Here is a 22,795-nt window from a genome sequence, read left to right as displayed (position 1 = left end):
CACCAAGTGAAATAAAGTATGTAAATCTAGATTTTTGTTTAATCTTTTATTTCACAGCCGGTTATCTCTTCAGGCCTTCAGCCTTGAGCAGGCTTATAGTAGTGCTAATTTTTACCTAGCTAGTTTTATATATAGCAAGTTAAATTTGAAAACAGTGTAAACTGTGTCCTGTGTGATCTTGAAGCTTTGGTGGCAGAAGAGAGAGAATTGGTAGCATATTTAATGTCTTTTTTTTAAACTTCATGCAGGCACACATCTACTCTTTGGGTGCAACACTGAAAGCAGCAATAGAATATATAGTAGAACCTGAGACAGAATCAGAATTTGGCCAAGATCTGCACACTCTACTGGAACAAATGCAAGAAGAGAATCCTGAAAATAGGCCAGATATTGAGGTAAAACAGCCCTACATAATTTTCTGTTTAAAAAAAGTTAGACAAATACTTCTGTATGTGTTCTCGTTAACAGAGAGATGGTCTTGATATGCTTGGGTTTTGCAAGAAAGCTGAGGTTTTTCCAGACTCAGCAGAAATTAATCTTTTTTTTCCTACTCTAATGGAGACACAAACTGAAAAGATGGATGTAGATGCTTGACAGTGCTTTGATTTTTTAAGAGGGTTGGGTGAATACGCTGGTGGACTTAAATATTTCATTAACTGTTTCTTCCCATTTAATATTTAGTTTACAAGGAGAGAATCATTAGAAATAAGAACACAGGCATTATACTATGAAGTTTGAAGGACGATTGGATTGCATTTAAGAAGAGGATGGAGGGAGACATGCCACAGGAAACCTCTGTTCCTTAGCATGTTCAAAGCAGTGTTGTTCAAAGCATTACTACTAAGTTGTTTTTATGTAAATATGTAAAAGCTGAGTAATATTTCATTATATATCTTTATTCAATTTTGTATTTTATTCCACTTAGCCTCTTAGTTTACCTTTAGTTGTTAGAAATAATTTGAAACTGTATAGGATTCTTCAAGCTGATGTTTTTGAAGAATTTATATTCTGTTGGTTACCTAATAGAGTGTTATTTCACATTAATATGTGAAAGTTTTGCTTTAATGTTTTTGCAGACTTTGAGAATGTAGCCATAGAATAACAGTTGTCCAATGTGACTTTTCTTGGGCTCAATTCTTCTACTTCAGAACAGTGCTATCTACTTGTCTGTGGGGGTTTTTTGTAGATTTTTCTTTTTCCTGAGCTGATAGTGTATATTCTAAATGGTTTGGCACTTGTAATCAATCTTTGCAGAAAGAGTGCTGCAACAGAAGAATTAATAGATTCATTTTTATAAAGCAAAAAGTATTGGCTCCCCAATTGAGGACTGCCCAGACAGGAGACTGTACCTGACATGGAGCCTGCTTGATCAGCTGCTGTATTTTTATTAGTTTACTTTGTAGCACAGTCAGAGGAGGGATTGTATAGCATTCTCTATCACCTCCCAGTGGTCTGTAGTCCCTGAAAACTATTGCTGACTACTTGCACCAACCCAAAACCAGTGTGTGTCAGGGCTGGTCTAGGGTAATATATAAAGATCACTTTGTGAGTAGGTTCTTTTCTGTTCCTTTTCCACTGGGCACTTTCTTGGGTGGAATGGAGTTGGGGGAGCTATATGGAGGGAAAACACATAGGCATTCCTAGGCATTTCGCTGGACTCCAGCACAGTCCTGGCTCCCTTTTTCCTGTCCTTCCTTTCTCCAGTGTGCAAACCTACAGCACCTTCCACTCACAATACCAGAAGAGCAATTGAGTAAGTTAAAGGGGAAGAGCATCTCCTCAGAGCTGTGTGAGGAGATGGTGGGATGCATTTGGAAAGGCAGCTCTCTTCTGCTTCCTGCCCAAAGGGACAGGTTTTTAAATGTGTGAATATCTGTGGTTAATTGTGTGTGAGACCAGTGCTAATGCCATCAAATCGTACTCAGGCTAGAGATTAGAGATATGAAATACTGTTACTTCTTGTGATCTGATAAAGATGGCTTTCTCTAATGCTTTCTAGATATTTGTATTTTGCAGTTTTTAAAAGATCTGGGGTTTACTTTTAATGTAATTTCAGTAACATTCATCATCCTGCCCATGTCACTCAATTCAAGTGAATCACTGCATGTTTAAAAAAGTACTAAATGCTAGCTTTTTACATTTTCGTATGTTATTCATAAAGAATAGCATTCAAGATAATTTTTATCAGTTGTTCTTGGTGTTCTAACTGTAGGCTAAAGCTTGAACTGTATTAAATGATTTCATAATAGCCCATGGTAAAAACGAGAAATTAATTCAACTACATAATAGAAACACACAGTATAATGAATAGTGCAAGAAAGACCTCCAGTGTAGTGTAGTATAAATTCAAATGTAGTGTGGGAGTTAACATTACTCGCTTTAGTCAAAATTCACAAATCTATTCATTATTAAATAAGTATTTAACATTAATTTTCTCTAGAGCATTTTGTCATTATGTGAAGAAAAAATGAAGATTGCTTCATCAAGTAATATTTGTCGAAGTCTGTCTGCTGTTGGAAGAAGAGTTCTTTCAATTGAATCATTTGGTGCTTCTCAAGGTAACCTTAAAATGTATTTAGTCTAGAACTTCAGATTGCCTGACATATATAATGATTTTTAAAAGACTATGTTTGCATGCTTTCCTATTATAGGTTCCTTTCTAGATTTCAAAAAGTCATTATTAAATATCTGTAGGTTGGGGGTGGGGAGCAGAGGGACACAAAACTCTTAATTAACATAGTTAATATGTTCAGATTGTCCCTTATGATTCAAAGTGACTTGTTAGAAATAGTTAATTTGTTTAACATAGTGAAGATACATAACAGCAGTGGCAGAAAAAGCAATATAAAGATTTACTAGGAAAGATTAGAAGGTTTAAATACACATCTAATATAAACATCTGCTTTTTTTCATCTAGATGTCTGTGATAACATGTGGAAGGGAAGAATGTGTCAGAGAAGCTTGGGATCTAAATTGTATTCAAATGAGAAAAGCAACATAGCAGGTGATTCGTCTGCAGTGGAAGATGTGACGACTACCTGTCATAACAGCTCTTCTGTAGTTACCATGGTGACTCCCAGAGAAAGTGGTTTAAAGGAAACGCAGATTGATCTGGATAATGACAAAACTCAACATTCTCACCTTGCAACTCAAACTAAAAAGAGCAAAGAAGAGGATAAACATGCAGTGTATGCTGACAGCTTTGCTAGTGTTGCTTTGGATATAAAATCATGTGTTATTGACCTGGAGAGAGATGGCATTTTTAAGAAAGGTTCTTTGAGAAAAATTAAAACCTTTCCAAAGCTACCACTTGAACCTGCAGATACAAATAACTTTTTTACTTCTGTAACCAACAGTGGACCACTAGCTAGGAAAAATAACTTCCTAACACAAGAGTTACTACCTCTAGACAATAATAATGAGGTTGCTTTTTCAAAGGGAAATCTTAATTCATTTGCTATTAGTAGTCCACCAGAAACAGAACCAAAGAATCACCAGGTTGATGATCGTCATTTAGAAGCTCCGTGTGTATGCACACAGGTGTCTGGCTTGAATCTAGAAGAACATGTGTCACTTATTAATAGTAAAAAGATAGGTTTTGCTTCCTCTGATCACAAAGAAGACTGTTCTGGTGCTACCTGTCAAATGCTAAAACCGGCTGGTATGCTAAAAGGCCCAAATCAGTCAATTGCTGGAGCAAAAATGCTAGACAATTACCTGGCATTGGAAGACTCTTCTGAAACTTTTCAAGGGTCAAATGAAAATTATGTACCACATTTTAACAAGATGGATTCAGTGTTAACAACAAAACCCCGTGGGAACAGACATGGATCAAACCTAATTAGGTCGCCAGAATTAAGCAACGGTGCAATGAGTGCAAACAATAATGAAGATAATCTTTGTGGAGGCAGAGGTTCAGAAATCAAAAGTAATGAGCAGGTAGTAAAAATAAAGTCTTCATTATATAGTTGCTGTAGTCACTTATGTGGAGATGAGATGACTTAAATACTGTGTGATTTCTTCCCCCCTCGTCCCCTTTAGCATCCTGGAAAATTGAATTTTGCTGATCTGCACACTTTAAGAGTTAATATTGGAAATATGGTGATCCTTTTTCCCTCTTTACTTAAAAAAAAAAGTGCTGCAGTGAAATTAATAGTATTGCAAAATCAACTTCCATTTAAACTTTTCTATTTTTTTTTACAAATGGAGTATACTCACTAGCATGTTAGAGCAGCATTACTTAGGAGTTGATTACATTTGTAAGAGAACCATGACCAAAACATATGTATATTTTTAAGTCTTCATGTTACTGTCAGTGCATAAAGTTCACTGCCTTGAAGTGAGCCTCCCAGGTGCTTATGAAAATTGCAAAATTCCTGACTGTAAACCTGACCTCACTGAAATCAATGGCAGTATCCCATCTGCTTCAGGAGGTGAAAGAGTCCACTTTCTTTTAAATCTGACATGTACATTTGAGTTTTTGAAAATTGTACCTATGCTGTATTTGTTCTGTGTTCTTAAATTGCCGTCTCTATGTTTGTTATGTATATTTCATTATAGAATTCAAATATGTGCACAATATGATGAATATGTTGTCTCATGCATTTAGTCTTTATAAATAGCCAAATGAGAGAGGGAGAATCTACCAGAATTTGTTGATAGATCTTTGTAGTATGGTCTCCTCTGCTCAAATTACATATCTCAGGGTGGACAAGTTTGGTCTCTGACTAGATGGTTTTCTCTTGTGCCACACTCAGAGTTGTAAGCAATCCCCATGATAGGGGAGCTGCTGGCTGAAACTGCAGGATGATTTATGCTTCTCCAGCCTTGCTGTGGCTTGATAAAAATGAGCGGCACAAACTTCACGTTGTGTTTCCAGAAATTATGCTTAAGTGAAGATCTTGGGTTTTTTCTTTGCTTGTCTATGGGCAATTTAGCCTTGTTCTCTTTACCCAATAGCCCATTTTCCAGCTATCCCATGCACTGGCACCCAGAGTTATATTCAATCTCTATCCATCTTTCTTTTCACCTTGCCTGAACACCTCCACTGGAGCAGTAACCTATGATTGCCAAGTGTGTAAAGAGCCTTTGGTTCATCATAGCTAAAAAAAATAGTGCAAACTGAAGATTCTGTCCTACCTTCTTTTATCCCTTTCTTGTCTCTTCTCCCCTCAATAGCATGTGCACTTATTAAATTCATAGTTCAGGAGGATAGTAGCTATGGATAAGCACCACATGGCATGGTTTTGCTCTCCGAGGGGGTTATTCATTGTATGCATATCAAATCCTTTATTTAGTTTTTAAATCCTGCAAATGCATTCTTCTTTTCAGTCTCTGAGAAATGATCCCTTTATTGTAGACGCATCCTTTTTTTTTTTATCTTTTTCTGCCATCACTTATGAACATAAATTAAGTGTAGTGATAGGGGTTCTTTTCCAAGGAGCAAAAAAAATGTTGAAATAAGACTGTATTCTGTTCTTACTGGATTACCAGGGCAACAGTTTAGTTCTCAGTACATGAAGATAGTATCAGGAAAATAATTTTCCCCAGAATTCTTGCATGATTTAAAAGCTGTTTGGTTTTCCTGCAGCAGCACTTGAGATTGGCACACAGAAAATAAACCAAAATACGTCTTCAGGTTATTCTACCATACTTCTGAAATCCTCTTTTTCTTCAAATATTTAATCATCAATTTAAATGAAGTGTTCTTTCAGCCTGAACAGAATTTCATTCTTCCAAACATTCTTCCAACGGTTATCCTGCTCCTGCTGAATTCATGGGACAATCACAGTGAATTAGAAAAGGTACCTCTTGTTCCAGGTACCCTAGTAACCAGTGTTGTGATATATACGATCCGAAAGGAAGACAGCAGGGTGGTGACTCTCTATGGTATCAGAGTTTTACAGCTGTCTTTTCAGTAGAAGAAGTGTTTGATAGACTCATGCTCTATATTCTCTTTTTTAGCAATTGACTCCAGCAATTTTTCAAGTTCTGGCACATAAAAATATTATTATGTGCTCTTTAGTAAAATCTTGTTGGTCTTCAAACAAAAAGCGAACAAAAAAAGCAAATGTAATAAAATCTTCTTTGATTATTTAACTGCTGTAGGGAGGAAAAAAACCCCTTTAAATATATTAATATCTATGAGCAACACCTAGACTTCTGAAATAGGTTCCTGAAATGCTGAGTTTCTAACCTGGTAATTTTTCTTTGTTTTCTGAAGGAAGGTAATTAATTTTTAGTAGTCATTGAACTGTATTGCAGACTCTATTACAAGTCTTCTTAGAACAGTGGAAGGGGTTAATGTTTTCAGCTTCTTTTTTTCCTTTTAGAAAACAGATTTTATTCCTCAGGCTTCTGAAACATAGCAGGTTTTCCCTCTGTGTTACCTGACAATTGCAAAAAAGAAAAACCATACTGTGCTATGCCTTATGTGATGAAAGTACAACTGATGTCTCTCTCTCAAGTTCCTTTTCATTTCTTAGTGCCAGAATTTTACCAAATACCTAAGTCTGAGAGTTTGTTCATTTACTGCAAAAGCACAAGTGTGAAGGCCCAGCTAATGTGATTTCTGTCTTCTGGGGTAAATAAAAAATACCTCAGAAGCTTTGCAGTGCTGCTCTTTCACTAGTTTTCTATAACAGATTGCCATGATTGCAGCATATAGAGCTTTTAGAATAATATGTCTAGCATCTCTTTCAATATTTCATGTTCTTTAGAAAAGGTGCAATACCAGTCCCATCCGGTTGAAGATCAACCTTGTCTACTCTGGAGAACAGACAGTTTTTCTTGCCTGTCAGTACTTCTCCAGTGGACAGTATTTTTCTGATACTCCAACGCTGCTTCTTAATGTTGTGTGCTTTACTGCTAGTAAGCATTACTAAAAAATACTTGCTTGCTTTTGTCTGGCTACTGCAATGTATCTTGTGAGGGTTTTCATAGTAACTTTTAGAGTTTTGCATGCCATAAATAAATATTTTTCACTTCAAGTTTGAGTGGGGATCTTTTATTTCTCTAACCAGTTTCATTCCAATCAGGTGTGTCTCATTTCTAATCCTTTTAAATGTTTCTCTGTGATATAAATGCTATGGGCTTTAGTTGGGAAGGGTTAATTGGAGCCTGGCATATGCAAGTTTGTTTCCTGTTGGTCATTCAGACCCTGTCAAACATGAGAAAAGTGAAAAGCCATGTAGCTAGAGGCTGACACTTTAACACTGGGGAAATAACACTTGAAGGAAAGAAAAGTTGTCAATTCCCACAATAGTACTTACTAAGAAAAGAATGATGAAAATATTTTTTGGCTGTTTAAAACATGCCAGCATTATGTTAATGAAATAGAGTATGTTTGCATAGTCTGAATGCTTTACTAAAAGTTGGGGTTTACAATTCTGGTACCAGTAGTTAAGTAAAAGATCTCATAAATGATTTTTGCAGAACTGCAAAAAAAGCCACTTTTCCAACAAGTGAGGTTTAAAATGCCATCTTTGGGCATAAAACAAAATGGCCCCAGTATGCAACTATAAGCATGAATTGGTCATTTGACTTTTTCATATTTTCTAACAAAATTTCTGTGCAGTGAAAAACTTTTTCATATTTTAAAAACTGAAATATATAATTTCTGTTATGAAAAAGTCTGGTTTAGAACATGTAAAAAATCAGGAAGAGGTATTGGATTATAAATTTGTTTCCTCTTTGGTGCAATTTCACTAGTGATAATATATTAATGAATGTTGAACATCAATATTAAAATAATGTTAATGGCTTAAATGAAGTGGACTTGAGGCCTTATGAATGCTTAACAGTTGTCTTGAGCTTGCTTTGCTAAACTATATGAATAGATGGTTAAGAAACAATGTGTACTACTGGTGGTTTGACTAAAAAGTTTTAATCGTGTTTTCCAGCACTTCAGATTTTTTTTTCTTGGTGGTTGAGTGGGGATTTTTTTGTTTCACAAAATAGCAATAGCCATGAATCAGACTTGCATGTTAAAAACCAAAATGACCAAACCTGAGACATATGCCAAAATAAGGAGTTTTACAGTTAGCAGATTCAATGGAATTAAAATGTGCATTGTGTTAAATACCTAAAAGGTGAGGTATGAGGTGCGTTATGTTAAATACCTTTATTTAAGGACTGAGGCTTCCATAAAAACTGCCTCCTAACTTCAGGTTGAGAAGTGTATTATTTTTCCTTTGAAAACTGTTTTAACCAGACTGCACATGGTTTTCGTCACAGATGCAAAATGTGTGATGAAATATGACTTATCATGTACCTTGACTACATGGGATAACTGCTTCAAGAAGCATAGGTCTGCAGCAGGTCTGCACCTTCAGTTTACATCTGAAGTCTTCCACAATTCTCTTTCTGATGTAGGAAGGTGAGAATTTGAAATAATCAGGACACTAGAAGAATGACCTTCTCAGATATTTCTTCCAGGAAAAAAATTAATCTTTTGATATGGTCAGGGTGGGGAGAGACTAGAATTTGAGTAAGAGACAATAGCAGTGCAGATAGTAATTAGCATCAAAGAAGAACAACCAGCATACAAATACTAGGTAGCAATATTAATATTGAAGTTTCTTATTTCTTCAGAATGCTTGCCAGAGAAACAATGAAGGTACACATTTAAACAAAGTTCACCAACCTGTAACCACATCCTTTTTTTTTCTGATTCAGACTGATCTGGCTATTTTGTGGATGGCAGTGATTCTCACTTCTGCTAAGATTTGCTTTTACTATGTACTTTTTTTTCTTCTAGAACAGAATTTTTCTGGTGCCTCTTCATCCTCTTATTTTATTATCAATCATTGACACCTCTTTCTTATAAACTTTTGCTACTGCTCTTAGAGTTTATTCCTGCTTTGCTGCTGTGCTTAAATTTCTGTCTGCCATTTCTTTCTTATTCCAAAGAGCTTGGATATCCCAGAATTGATGAGAAATACTTTTCGGCTTTCTGCTGTACAGCTAACTTTAATCTCCAGTTTAGTGAGAGATTCTCCTTGCCCTTGCTAGCCATTCATCATCTTCTCCTGAAGTGAGAGGGATTTGTATATGCAGTACGGGAAGTCCCATCTTTCTTCGCTGCAGCTTTTAGAGCCTCTAGAGACAAACTTCAAGAGGAGGGATTTCTTACAGAGAAACATGTGGCACTAGTGTGTACTTATTACAAAAATATTCCCAAATCCCAAAACCTTCTTAATGTTTTAGTCAGTCTGTGAAATTTCTCTCCACTCATGTCAGCTGTCCAGGGTTGATTTGAAGATTTGACTGCTCCTTTCTTTGTCAAGTGTCCGTGAGCAAAGATATTTGAGAACCAGGGTGCTGTAGAGGGGGAAACACAGTACTGATCAAGAATAGTAATCTGTCAACAGTATGAAGCAGTATCTTGTATGTTCTCTAGACTAATTCATTCTTTTGACTGTCTGGCCTTTTCCTTCCTGCTGTGTGATTGATGCCTTTTTATCAGACAGTTCAAGAGCTTCCAGTAAAAGAACACATGGATGAAAGAATTTTGCACTCCAGGGTGCTGGTAATAGCAAAACTTGAGAATGAAACTGGGTCTTATCACCTGGCTTCAAATCTGTCTGTGCTGAAGTTACTAATTTTTGCAATGTGCCACAATGGAGGATAGAATAAAAGCACCAAGTTCATTTTATCTGTTGGAGGTAGACAGAATATAAAACGTTTTCAGTAAATCAAAAGATGTGTTTCGTGGCACATCTTGTTAAAAAATTACGGTTTGCCTGGTTCACCTTCAAAGATATTTAAACAGTACAAGCCAAAGTATTGTGTTCTTTGAGAAGGTATTCTGGTTAATATTAAATTATCAACAAAGTTTCAGCTACAGAAAATAATGTGGTTCTTTTCTCAATAGATTGCACTGAAGCTGTTTGTTGATCTTTATGAATTCAATACAGTAGTCTGTGTATCACATATTTTATGATAAAACCCAAAGAGCACCTCACTGAAGGGTGTTTTGTAGACAGGGTCATGAAGATTTGACTGTAGTAAATGACAGTGCAGAGGCCGATTTGTCAAACAATGTACTGCCACTGTGTGTGAGAGGGACCCTTAGTCTGTTTAGATTTTACAAATACTGATTGGGTTATAAAAGTGTCTGTAAAAACAACAGAACTGTTCAGAGGGGGTTTTGTTTGTCTCTTGTGCTTCAGTTTTGTGTTGGGGTGTTTTTGGTTTGGTTGGAGGGTTTTTGGGGTGTTTTTTTGGTTTTGAGTGATTTTTTTGCTTGGTTGATTGGGGGTTTTTTGTTTGGGTTTTTTATTTGTTGGGGGGTTTTTGGAGGGTGGGGGAAGATTGTTTTTTCCTGAGTTAGTCCTGAATTGCTTCTGGTAATTCCTTTCTTAGACCAATTCAAATGGCCTAAATTTGACTAGTTCAGAACTGCATATACAACAGAAAATGTGCTGTGCCCTTTTTTAAAATAGGTGGATTGGTTTGCTCTAACTTGGACATTTCTGCCTTCAGTGAATATTTAGCGTACCTTTGTAGGTGAATGGAGATTGTAAAGTCCAGCTGATGTCAAGGGCTGCTACTAGAGATAAGCTTTTCCATTAGCATGGTTTGCTCAGGGAGATGTCTGTGCACTGCTGTCAGTGTCAAGTTATTAGATTCACACAAACACACACCAACCACCACCACCCCCCTCCAAAAAAAAATCACAAAATGTAAAGCATGACTCTGAAGAACAGTAAGTTTCCATGGAGCAGTACCTTTGTCACAATAAGGTATTATGCCAGGTATCAAAAGCTAAATTGATAGCCAGAAAAAGAAATTCTGTTATGAAAAATTGAGCAGCCAGTGATTAAAAAAAGAACTATGTGCTTGGACTTCAATTAAATCTGTCATTAATTCTGTCAATATTGTTAAGATCTTTCACAGAAGAACAAGAGATGTTGATGAAATCTTTAAGGTAAGACATGTAATGCAACTGTCAGGGTAAATCAGAATTTCAATGTGGGACTTTTTTGTTGATAGCAATCATTTGAATTTTATGTTTTTCAGTCTAGGTGTTGTCCCTATAATTATGTAATTGTTTCATCATAAAAGATGTCTATTACACAGTAGACATTCTAAAAGAGTCTTTCCTTAATATGTAAGAAAGACCTTCCAGACAGCTCACTTTTCCTGAAGCCTTTCTATTTTTGCTCAGATCTCACTTGAATTACTCATCCATTATGCAATTAAGAAATTACTGGTTCGTTTATACAGCTAGCTAACTGTGCCATGCTTTTTAATAAGTAGTATTAATTCATTACTGGTAAGTGCAATAAATATATTTTCTTGTAGCTTTTTAGTTGAATGTGTTTTATATTAGGATTTACTTTTTCATTGCACCAGTAAACGTTTTTAATTTGTGATTATTTTTAATAACTTTCTGCATCCTCACTCTTTTTTTTCAGTGGATTTCTCTAAAACTTCTGTTGTCCTCATATGGAAGACCTCTGAAAGATTATGAACTCTGGGCATTATGTCATGAGTGTTTATGTGCTCTACAGACTTGCATAGATTATCCAGGTATAATCTTAAAAATAAACATTTTGCCTTGTTATTTATGTTCACCATGTTAATGTTTTCTTTATTCTGTTTGAAAGTATCTCAACTTTCATTTTGTGTACAGAAAAAAATAGACAATATTTCTGATTTCACTCTCTTAAATCACGACTTAGAAATTTTACTCAATTGAAGTTTTATTCCATATATATAGAATATCTTCTTTTTCTTTATTCTGAATTTGATGGCTTTTGCAGCAGAAATTAATCTTTATGACTTCAAGTAGTGAAAAAAATTTGGGGTTTAGATGTTTTGGGGATGGAGAAACTGTACTGTGACTTTTAAGAAAAGTACTTATGACTTGAAAGCAGGGGGAAATAAGTTTTGTGTATGTGTGTATATATATATATGTATGTAAACCTAAAATCTCCTCTTTTGCCTGAATTTCTTTCTGACAAATGATTCCTGACGTATTTTTGACAGTACAGGGCTTTGTCATTTTAAAGCATCCAAGGTCTTGTTATAACATTGCTCCTTCCACATCCCCCATGCTTCATTTTACAGAAGAATTATCAGAAGTAAACTTCTGAGAGAGGAACGGGGAACTGTCCTTTGACAAAATTGGAATATGTTGCATGTAACTCAGAAGAAGACCATTCTAAATTTCCATAGACATTCTGAATGTTGGTTTAGCTTATACTAATGATAAACCTGTAGCAGTTCTGATAAACAGAGCAGAGGTTCCCAGGCCCCCCCTTTCTTTTCCTTGATTTCCTTGAGAGTTTGAACAGGGATGAGTTTGAAGTCTGTAACTGAATATAAACAATTGGATAGTAAGGTACAGAAAACTTAGTGCATCTCTTTGGATTTCAGCTTCAGTTATTTTATCTTTTATGATATAAGACTGTTTGAAAGGAAATTAACCATAAATGAAGATTTCTGAGCACTTTGAGAAAAGTTCCCCATAAAACTATGTATTTAATATACCTTGCAACAGAAGGATTATTTCAGCCTCATAACATGTTCCTAATGTCTGTGAAGATTTCAGATGACTGCACATAATGGCTCAGATTCTAATTTAATATGCATAGGTAACCTCTGTTACTGCACTTACATCCACCCAGAATGCATGTCTTAAAAATACTAAAGAGTTGTCATCTGAACCTTACATAGCCTACAGGAGTAAACATAATGATACAAACCACCAAATGGAAGACACCTTACTTAAAATGCTATATTTGACAAATAAAGCTGCCTTGAAGTTCAATATTGTTTTCAGATTTAGAATGTTTCTGTGAGAGGGTTCTCTACCTGTTCTGAGAGTAGTTGTGTGGAAGTTGTGGGAAGACTTACAGTGGTATTACTACTTCGGTGCCTACATACACACATGAAGTTCTCTCAGCATTCCTTTGGAATAACTAATTAAAGGCGAACCTGATATATATTTTGAATATATATTGTTAAAATATCCTTTGTATTGACAATGGTAGAATAAGACTGTTAGCTGGTGAGTCATAGTTAAATATATGAAAGGTGGAACAAGCTGGTTTATTTATTTATTAACTTAGCCTTTTCCTCCACTTTTATGCTTTTTTTCCACTTTTCCTCCTTGATTACACTTTTTTCATTATCCTAAGCAGAAATTATCTGGCTAAGAAAACATAACCCAAAGCTAGCCTTTTCATGTGTTTTTCTAATTCAATTCTGCTACAAAAGTTGTTTGTAACCTCCATTGAGACTTTACTTATTTCCTCTCCTCTTATCAGAGGATGTTGCTTACATGTTGCTCATGGATGCTTTAGGGAGCCCAAGTGAGAATTTGTACACTGCACTGAACACCTTGAGATCTGGTTTGTGTGAACTTTGTGGCAGTCTCAGGCCCAGAGGCATTAACTGCTGAGAAGCAAGGACAGTGAGCATGAAGCTGCCTCTGCAGAAATAACTAGCAAAGGTTCCCATTCAGGAAGGCTTTACTTTTCAAGACACATGCTTCAGGTCCAGCTTAAGTATTATTGAAGGTAGTAGACAAGCCTTTATTTATGTGTTTTGTAAGAAAAGCAAAAGTAGTATTTCCTTTTTTCTTACTTTATTTTTTTTCTCTGAGACCTCTTCAATTACTTATTTAATAATAAATTAATATTTGTTTTGCTCTTAGAACTATTTAATATTTTAAGTAATTAATCATTTTAATGCTTTAATCTCTTATTTAATGCAAGAATCTATTCTTCTAGTACTCTGTTTTTAATAAGAAGACAGTGTATTTGATGGTAGTCCACAAAGACAGGACTACACTGCTGGCCAGTTGGCTTATTATATTGAAATGTTAGATTACAGTATGCTTTGAAGTTATTAAATAGAGAGACACTGTTATCACAAGTTTTTCATCATCAGATTTATATAACATGATCTCGTGACCTTAATATTAAGCTTCTGAAGATGTGACATTATTTAAAATAGTTTTAGAATTCCATTATTTCTTTATTTATCCATGGAAAATTTCATGGCCTTGCACATACTGACCTCTGTAATGTTTCTTCAGTGAGAGAGTGTGTGTGATTATAACTGGGCAAAACAGTTCATATCCTGTCACACCTAGAGGAGTTTTGGATCTGGCCACGTATGTCTCAGCTTTCTCCAGATAATGACCCTCTATTTTTGTGGGGTTAGAGGAGGAAAGAAAGGAGAGACTTAAATGCTTAAGAGAAATTATCTGTGTTTTTTTGATACGTTATGAGAAGACTAGAGTACATCTACCTGTTATATTTCTTTTTTTATGTTTTGTTTCTTTCTTTAGCTTTTCAGTGCTGGGTAAAAGAAAATAAACTTCCAGGTTTTGTCTTTGTTCTGCAGGAGTTGCTTTGGGTAATTACACATCTACTGTCTCTTTATTGGCCAGTATCTGTTCTAACATAAGTGTTATTTAAAGCATCATTTATCGTAGGGTAATTGCTGACACTGCAAATTCTTTTTTAAATTATTTATTTTTATTAGTTTCAAATAGTTACAGGAACAGATACTTATTATGCCTTGCTCTTTTGTGATTTCTTTTGCAGTGGTCTTATGTTTGGACTCCGTGCTGATTGACTACCATGGAAATATCCTCTTTTCTGCTCCAAAAGGTGAAGGTAAACTAATACATTGCATGCTTGACTTTTTTGTCTTTAGAGGGGGAGTGGAGAAGAAGGCAAATGTCTTACCTTTTATTTCTGATTTCTTTTCTCATTTAGAATCTTGTGATGTGTTTTATTTAGCTCCTGAAATTGAAGAAGAGGATGTAGATACTGAGAAGGTAATGTGGTAGGTTATATAGGTTGCTTTTTATTTTATCAAAAGACAGTTTTATCCCTCTGCTACTCGAGGAAGAAAGCTAAACTCTTCTAAGATTGTGTTAATATTTCTCATTTCTCCCAATATTTCTTGGTTATCTGTGTGGATTTTTTTAACATATTGATCTCCCATGAATTAGTTGCTTTTATAATTTTGCCTTTCAGAGTTCTTGGAATAAGTGCCAAAAATCTGTTATTCAATAGTTTTCCATAAGACTTAATTATTTTCAGCTTGTTAGCAGTAAGACAGACTTTGAAGTCATGTTTTCACATTCTGAAGTTCACACTAAGATCAGTATTTTAGACAGTCTAGGCTAAAGCCCAGACATTAATCACATTTAGAAGATTGGATAAAAATATCGTTATCAGTATGTTTTTACTATGGGAACGTTATGAATTATGTCTCTTAGCAATACAGATTTCCTAGAGCTTCTTGCTATAGATAAAAGCCATAAGGTGCTCTTAGACTGAAGATAATAAAAATGTCAAATAGCAGGTGAATGTGTCTCCACTGCAACTGCATCTGAATTGCAAACAGTGATCTTTGAAGTTAGGGAAACAGAATTATGTAACAAGAAAAGAGATTAGCTAATATGCACCTTGTGTCCCATGAATTCTTTGAAATTAGACATAATAATCATGATTCAGAAAAAAGGTTTTCATAAAAAATATACTAAAGACATTCAAATTTCTGTAACTAGAAAATGTTTGTATATCTTCCTTAAAGTGCTTTGATCCAACGTGCAGGTTTTTCAAAGGCTTCAGAAGCTTAAACTAACCCTGAAATACAATACAGCAGTTTCACCAGACAGTAGAAATTAATAATCCTAAAGTCTGTGTGCTTTGTTCATTTTCTTTAGAATATCTGAACTAATCTGTTTCCTTATTTTTCTACAACATTATATATAAAATAAGCTGACCCATTTTCTTGCTTTTTTCCTGATAATGGTATAACTTTCAGGTTATGAACATTTAGTTCAAATTAGGGTAGGGGAATGAAGACTCTGTAGTGCCAGTCACGATAAAAGTAAAAAAACCTTGCTTTGAAGAATATGATGGACTGGATGGCAAGATTTTCCTAAATTAATAAATTTTGGGTAATCTTGCAATCCTGAGCCTAAGGGGAAGAATTTTTTTTGTTTAATGGAGTTCCTTTCTCCTACTTCAGATGTTTTTGTAGCTATTAGTAGCTTTTGCTCAATAGTTCAAATAGTTCACAGATTATTTCCTTTATAGTGAACTGCCTTGTTACATTTTGTTGATTGCTGTTCACTTTGCTTGAAAGAGTACTAGAACACATTGTTTTGTGGGACCACATTATTTAATGCTGTGCTTAGGTTTCTGTCAACTGAACCTTTTTAATATCTTTCAGAGGCAACATGAAGTATTGTGCTTTAAATTTGTTAAAGTTGCATTTATAGTACTTTAACATAGGTAAACTAAGCATTAAGTGGACTAAATCTGACTCTGTCTTAAAACTGTAATTCTTCAAATGAAACAAGAAAGCTTGTGAAGAACAAGTACATTTCAAGGTCCCTTACTGAGGAAACTTCAGTTGGTTTAGCTGCAGGTAGCACAATAATTGCTAAAATAAATATGCAGTACCTCAGTCTTCTGACAGGTGTAATCTTCTCTGTAAAATACGAGTTCTACTGGCTAGCTTATAATTACTGTGTGCCACTTACTGGCTGAATTATCATGGCCTTTTTTAAATAAATCGTGATTGGCCTGGTTTTATGGTAGAACTCTGAGGCTTGCAGCAATCTTTATACATGAGAAAGGAATTCTTCAAAGTGGTTCTAAAATACTTTTTTCCTGAATGATTTCCCTAGACAAAGACTAAGACAAAGTCTGTTATTCCAACAGTAGAAAATTATTGGCCCTGCATCAAATAGTTTTCAAAATGGGCCGGGATTTTCATCAGCACCTTGAAAAGCCATGAATGTAATCTGTACTTTGAAAGCTTTAGTAATTTTTTTTTTTTTTGACGGGGAATGAGGAGGAATTTTTGGATAATTTGCTGGAATTGTTCTTGAAGTGGAGGCTATTTTTTTTTGTCTGCTTATGTCTTTCCTGTCTCTTACATTATACCAATAGGTCTGCATTTATGGTGTTGCTGCAGTTCTATGGATGGCTGCAAAATACAGTGTTCCACCAAGTCATAAACTAGTATTGCCAAGAAAATTAAAAAAACTACTTCTGGATATGGCAAGAAAAAACCCTGATGAAAGACCTTCTCTAGCTGCTGCAATTAAGGTTGCTAGATTTAAGCAATTTTATGTGAAGTCTAGTTGTGTCTAAGTCTCATTTTAGTGATTTGAAAATCAAAATAATGATTTAGTATTTTTAGTAGGCTGGTATCTAATTAAATCATAACCATTCACTTTGGGATTTTATTTTTAAAGTTACCTCCTTAGGGACACAGAGGGGTGTGTTTTTAATTTATATTGAAATTGTCAGTAAGGTACTCTGAGTAGGTTCATAAGACTTTCTAAACTTAGATTACTTCTAATTGACTATTAATCTTGACTTTGTCCTTGTCCAAGAATACCTCACTTGATTGAAAACTTATTTACTGACTGAAGATTACATTTTGTCTTTTTTTTAGACATGCAGTCATTATTTACTTGAACAAGGTGTAGACAGTAAAAATATTTTGATCTTATTGAGTAAATCTGTCTTTGAGGTAAGAGTACCACCTTTCTTTAATTCTGTATGTTTTTTCAATTAATTCTGTAGATATTTTCCAGTAAGATTTTGTGCCCTGCAAGTGTTAGATTTGGTTTTGTTGTTGTTGGGGGTCTGTTGGGTTTGGTTTTTTTTTTATTTATTTTCAGATAGTCTATAGGTGTTGCCTTTTTCTAGGTCTTGCTTTCAGAATGATCACTCCACAGATCGTGATGCTCTGACACCACAATCTGTATGGGTGAAGAACAGTGACTTAATTTCATAATCTGTCTTTTTATTTAGCACCCCTCTTATCAGAAGACAGTAATATGTAATTGTTGTGTTCTGTTTATGTTTCAAATGTGTGTATGTAATGCGTGCAGCATTCAGTCAATCCATGGAACTGACTTTGTTCAAAACTTTGATTACCTTAAAGTTCTGATTTGAAACAGAGTGTTATCAAGGTTTCTAAATAGTTCTACCAATCCTTAGAATTCTGTATGTAATTTATTTTAAAATTCCACCTTGGTATGACCAGGTTTTTGCTTTGCAACATTCTAGATCTATATGAGGCTTGGGGGTTTTTTGAAGTAACGTGCTGAGCAGAATTTAAACAAAGAATATGCTAATAAATTCAATTTGGGCTTCAATTTTTGTTAGGCTGTTAAGGAAGAAGCCTTGTCCCAAGATCAGCTTGCTTTTGAATTTAAAAATGAAAAACATGAAATGGAAATGGACTCTTCAGAGTCAAGTCTAGGTAAGCAGTCAGGCTCTGACATGTTTACTTTGTTTTAGTATTTTCTAGATCAGTACTCCATGTAAGATTTTTCTCAGTCTAATATACAATTGGTTTTCTATCTAAATTGATTGTTATTTACCTTGCATTTATAGTTTTCATATTGTTCATCTTTCTGTGTTTTTGTTTTTAGGATTTGTGCCTTTTACCAGTGAAAGTAAACTTGTAGCAGTTAAAGGACCAGTACCATGCCAGATTTCACTAAATTGTGAGAAAGCTAGATTACCTGTTGCATTCACATCTCCTGCAACTCACTTTAAGCCTATTATTCTGCAACAAGATGCAAATATAACAAAGTTAGTATATCCTAAAGAAGAATAAGTTAAAATTTAGACTTCATTGTTAAATCTACTGGAATTGTCCTTAAAAAAATTCCTTTGTTCTTTTCCAGAGAGGTTCACACACCAGTTTCTGAGCAGTTCAAGAAAGAGAAAAGAAAAGAAAACCATATGGACCACAACAACTCAGGATATGTAGAAGACTCTAAACGCTGTGGTATTGAGTACACAGATGTTGTTGAAACTGCACCTGAAACACCTGAGTGTGATTTACAAGTTCCAGGCCACTCATTCCAGTTATCCTCAGAAGAGCAAAAATCAGTCAATATGTTTACTTCTTCCGTTACATTACCATCACCATCAGATTCCTCACATCTTCTACAAGGAAAAAGCATTTTATCTGAAGATCCTTCCAGCTCCTTAGCTTGTCCTACGTCTCCTAATTTTCTTCATATAAATAACATTATTCTCAAACAAGACTCAGAGAAAAGAGTGTTGACATTTGTACCGGTACATTTAGCTGTATCAGAGCAAATACAAAATAAGCCTCTTCGTTCAAGAATTGCTTATGATTGTTATCATAGTTTGCCAGTGTTACTTTCAAGTACTATTGCAAGTTATAAAATGAGCATGCAAACAGAAGATGCTTCCCTTGGTAATGTGCAAAGTCATGAGAATACTGACACACAGAACAAGTTTGATAAAAGAAGCCCAGTTATTCAAACCAACTGCCAAGAAACTGAGTGTGCTACCAGTGTAGACAGTATTTTCACTGAACAAGAACACACACTATGTACCTCAGTGAATAAAGACAATTTTAATTTCTTTGATGATAAAGTCCTACCCCATCAGAACAGAACAAGTGATGCTTTACTTCAGAAAGTGATTCATCTTATACAAGAGGAGTTTGCATTTGATGGCTATCTAGAGAATGGAGTTGAAGTTTTTGATATGGGTATGTGCATTTTCTTCTGTATATTATTATAATTGATTTGTGAGAATATTGTTATTAATGTCTTTTTTCTCCCTCTTTTGTTTGTTTCTGTTCTTATTTTAAACAAGGTAACTTCATTTTAAACTTAAAGGAAATTAAGTTTGGTGTGTTCTCTGATAGAATTTGTGAGAAGTTTTGTGACCTATACTGGGATGAAAAATTACTGGAGAATCTCTATCAGGTAGTAAATGGAGAAAGATCTTCACACTTATGGTAGGTGGTTTTCAACTTTTTTGTTGTTGCAGTTGAATTTAATACTTTCATCCCTACTTTCTAGAAGCAGGAAAGGATACACTGCTTCTCTTCAGGTATCCTTACTTGTTTTCTGTGAACTCTTAATTTCACATTTTATTAGATATTTCATGCCTTTCTCCATGGCAAATAGTGCTTAATGGTTCAGTCAAAAATATTTTCCACTACACTTACCTATACTTCATCTTAGGATAGCTTAATAATGGAAACCTAAATCTGATCAATATTGGTTACAACCATTGATGGAGAGCTTCATAGTCTTGTTAAAAGGAGGCTGTTTAATTAGAAGTTAAATGCATTCTTCTTACTGTTCAGTTTGCTTAGTCTGATATTAGTTGTTTATACATCCTTATTTTCTATTCACATCCAAGAAAAAGGAAATTAATTTAGCTTCTCTAGAAATGTTTTGCTTAACTGGTGTAATTTTACTCAGCGTTCCTCCTGGCAGTCTTTTGTAAGTAGCCTGTTAAATGAGAAAACACCAGCTTAAGGAATTTCTCATTTTACCTATTTTATCTGCAGTGGCATACCTATCTACCTGAAAAATAACAAAAAACATTCCTGTTTCATTGCAGCCTCCAAATGTAGAACACTTCTATAAAAGCTTCTTGCTGAAGACTGTTGTAATCACATTATGTCAAAGTTAATTTGGGGGTTTTTGGAACTACAAATTTCAAGTTTTGAGAAAGAAGCTCGGTGATATGGTTTAGAAAAATTTCAGTCTTGAAAGATAATCCTTACAGCAAGTTTCAGATATAATAGATCATGACCTCCAAGTACCAGACCTTGGCATGCTGGCCTATTTTCCATTTGGGTTGGGATTTTTAAGAAGATATTGAAAATTGGTTGGAGGTCAGGGCGTTAGTTCCCCAGAGTTGACTGTTATGGTAGGAGAAACTTGAGCTATTGCAGCTGAATTGCTGAAATGTATGAAGAGGTCATCATCTGTATGAACTTTCATAACAAAGTGAAGATTTTGAAAGTGAGAGTGAAAAGGTCATCAGTTATTACCCAGTGAAAAATACAGGTCTAGCTTTTAGATCACATGCAAGACTTGTCTTAAAATATCTGAGACACTGCTTACTTAACATTACTTTGGCAAAGACTATAGCAGTTTTTAATTGTTAGCTTCCTTGACTTAAAATTATGATTATTCTTACTAGGGATGACTTAGATTCAGACTGCTATCCAGAGGTTGAATGTTGAGTGAAAAGCCCACTACAGTAATTTGCAGTCTAAAGTTATGCCTGGAGTTATGCGTTCTGTGTGAGTGTGCTCTGATACATCTGTTGGAATTCTGTCAAATGCTGTTAAAGAAAATCTCTGTATCTTACTCAGTGGGCTTTAATATCCATTTAAATTTTTTCTTGTAAAATAATAACCAAAGCTGAACATGCAAACTTTAGGAAGTAGATAAATGCTATGAAGGCCTTCACGTACATGGTAAAGTCACTTGTAAAATTTCATTGTACTGTGATGTAAATATAAAAGTATATGAAGCATTAATTTTTCTTAATCTTCTTGTTTTTCAGCATAACTGAGGCCAGTGATGCAAAGTGTGGCAATATATTCCAAGATCGGAACAAATCCGAAAGCTTTTTGGCAAGCAGTGACCAGACAGAGGGTGAGAAAGCACTTCATGTTTCTAGATCTTTCTGGGTGCTAGGAATCTATCAGTGACACAAGCTCTGAGAGATTGACATTTTGGGTGTGTCTTCAGGAAAACACTTGCCTTAACACTTAGAGAGAGTATCACTGTATCTGAACATTATCAATGTCTTGAGGACATAAGTGTGTTTTATATGAAGCTTACATATGATCCAATGTCATTGAGTGGGATGTCATTTAGTTACTTCTGTTTACATGGATGTGTCTGTTGAAAACTCCTAAAATGATAACTGCTGTATGTGATTTTCCTGTGTTCTAGCAGATGTTCTAGTGGTATGCTTTAAAGTAGGGAGAAGGGGGGGATAGTCATATTGGGTAAGCTCCACACAGCATAGCAAGCTTAGCTAGGCAGAGAGGAGAGCTTTAGAAAATGCTTATGACTCATTAGAGTTTACTGAAGAAGTTGACTGAAGGATGGCTGTGCAGTAGATCTGGTCCTTCAATGTTCACTTATCAGGATTAAAACAAAACTAGAGTATAACAAAAACAATAAAAATAAAATGCACTAAAATTTAAAAAAGTATTGTCAATATTATTTACAAATTCTGGTGAAGGGAATTGTATAGAAATCTAGAAATTGAATTGCTTTTAGATTTAAATGGGCATTTTTAATTATTTATCAAAAGGGTTTTCAGAACAGGTAAGAAAATGTTTATGTATCTCCTAGGAGTTCTTTCATTTCCCTATTCTGTACACTGAAGTGCCTTTTAAAGATAGATACCAATATCAACAGTGGGTCAAATGATTTGTTCCTCAAGGTAGTTTTGCCTTTTGATCACAAACTTGTTTACAGGACACCGTATCAGGGCAGTCATTGAGGTTATATTAGAGGATTGTTTATTTATACTTCTTCAGTGTGGGTTTTACATTTCTCCTGACACACTTCGTGAATTGAAAGTTTATAAAATATCCATCTTTCATTACCTGAACTCAAAACTGAGCTGGGACTGGTGAATCTCAATACTATAACAAAACCCTTACTCTTTCTAGGCTTGGTGCATTGATGGACAGCTTGTACTTGGTTGCTGTTGTACCAATGTGAGGGTTTTTTTTCGAGAAAGTTCATCTGAGTTGCAGTATTTAAATTTGGTTACTTCTCTGTTTTGAGAAAAGATAAACTATGTGTTCTTTATGGAAGGGCTTATGTACTTACATTGTTAATTTTTATGGTGAAACATAAATTTGTGATTTTTGTGTTTGGCTACCATTGTTCTATGTTACAATTTTCTATTTTGGCTCAGAATGATTGCAAATGTAGAGCCAGACTTTACCATGGAGTATGTGATTTCTTTGCACCAGTAAT

General features: G+C 34.9%; 1 protein-coding gene across 1 annotated transcript in view; it reads left to right on the top strand.

Moving 5' to 3' along the window:
* Positions 1-22,795, top strand: part of KNDC1 (kinase non-catalytic C-lobe domain containing 1) — a 64,448-nt gene that overhangs the window by 22,494 nt on the left and 19,159 nt on the right. The window contains 13 exon segments of the mRNA XM_029958602.1: positions 249-395; positions 2,441-2,558; positions 2,918-3,939; positions 11,421-11,535; positions 14,565-14,636; positions 14,739-14,800; positions 16,935-17,093; positions 17,446-17,523; positions 18,165-18,261; positions 18,434-18,596; positions 18,692-19,533; positions 19,641-19,785; positions 21,357-21,448. Coding sequence (XP_029814462.1) covers positions 249-395; positions 2,441-2,558; positions 2,918-3,939; positions 11,421-11,535; positions 14,565-14,636; positions 14,739-14,800; positions 16,935-17,093; positions 17,446-17,523; positions 18,165-18,261; positions 18,434-18,596; positions 18,692-19,533; positions 19,641-19,785; positions 21,357-21,448 — 3,112 coding nt within the window.

This window comes from Manacus vitellinus, unplaced genomic scaffold, assembly GCF_001715985.3.
Source record: "Manacus vitellinus isolate BGI_N305 unplaced genomic scaffold, ASM171598v3 scaffold_15_pilon, whole genome shotgun sequence".
NCBI classification, from domain to species: Eukaryota; Metazoa; Chordata; class Aves; order Passeriformes; family Pipridae; genus Manacus; species Manacus vitellinus.
Note: the sequence above shows the minus strand (reverse complement) of the source record. Positions and strands in the feature narration are given on the sequence as shown.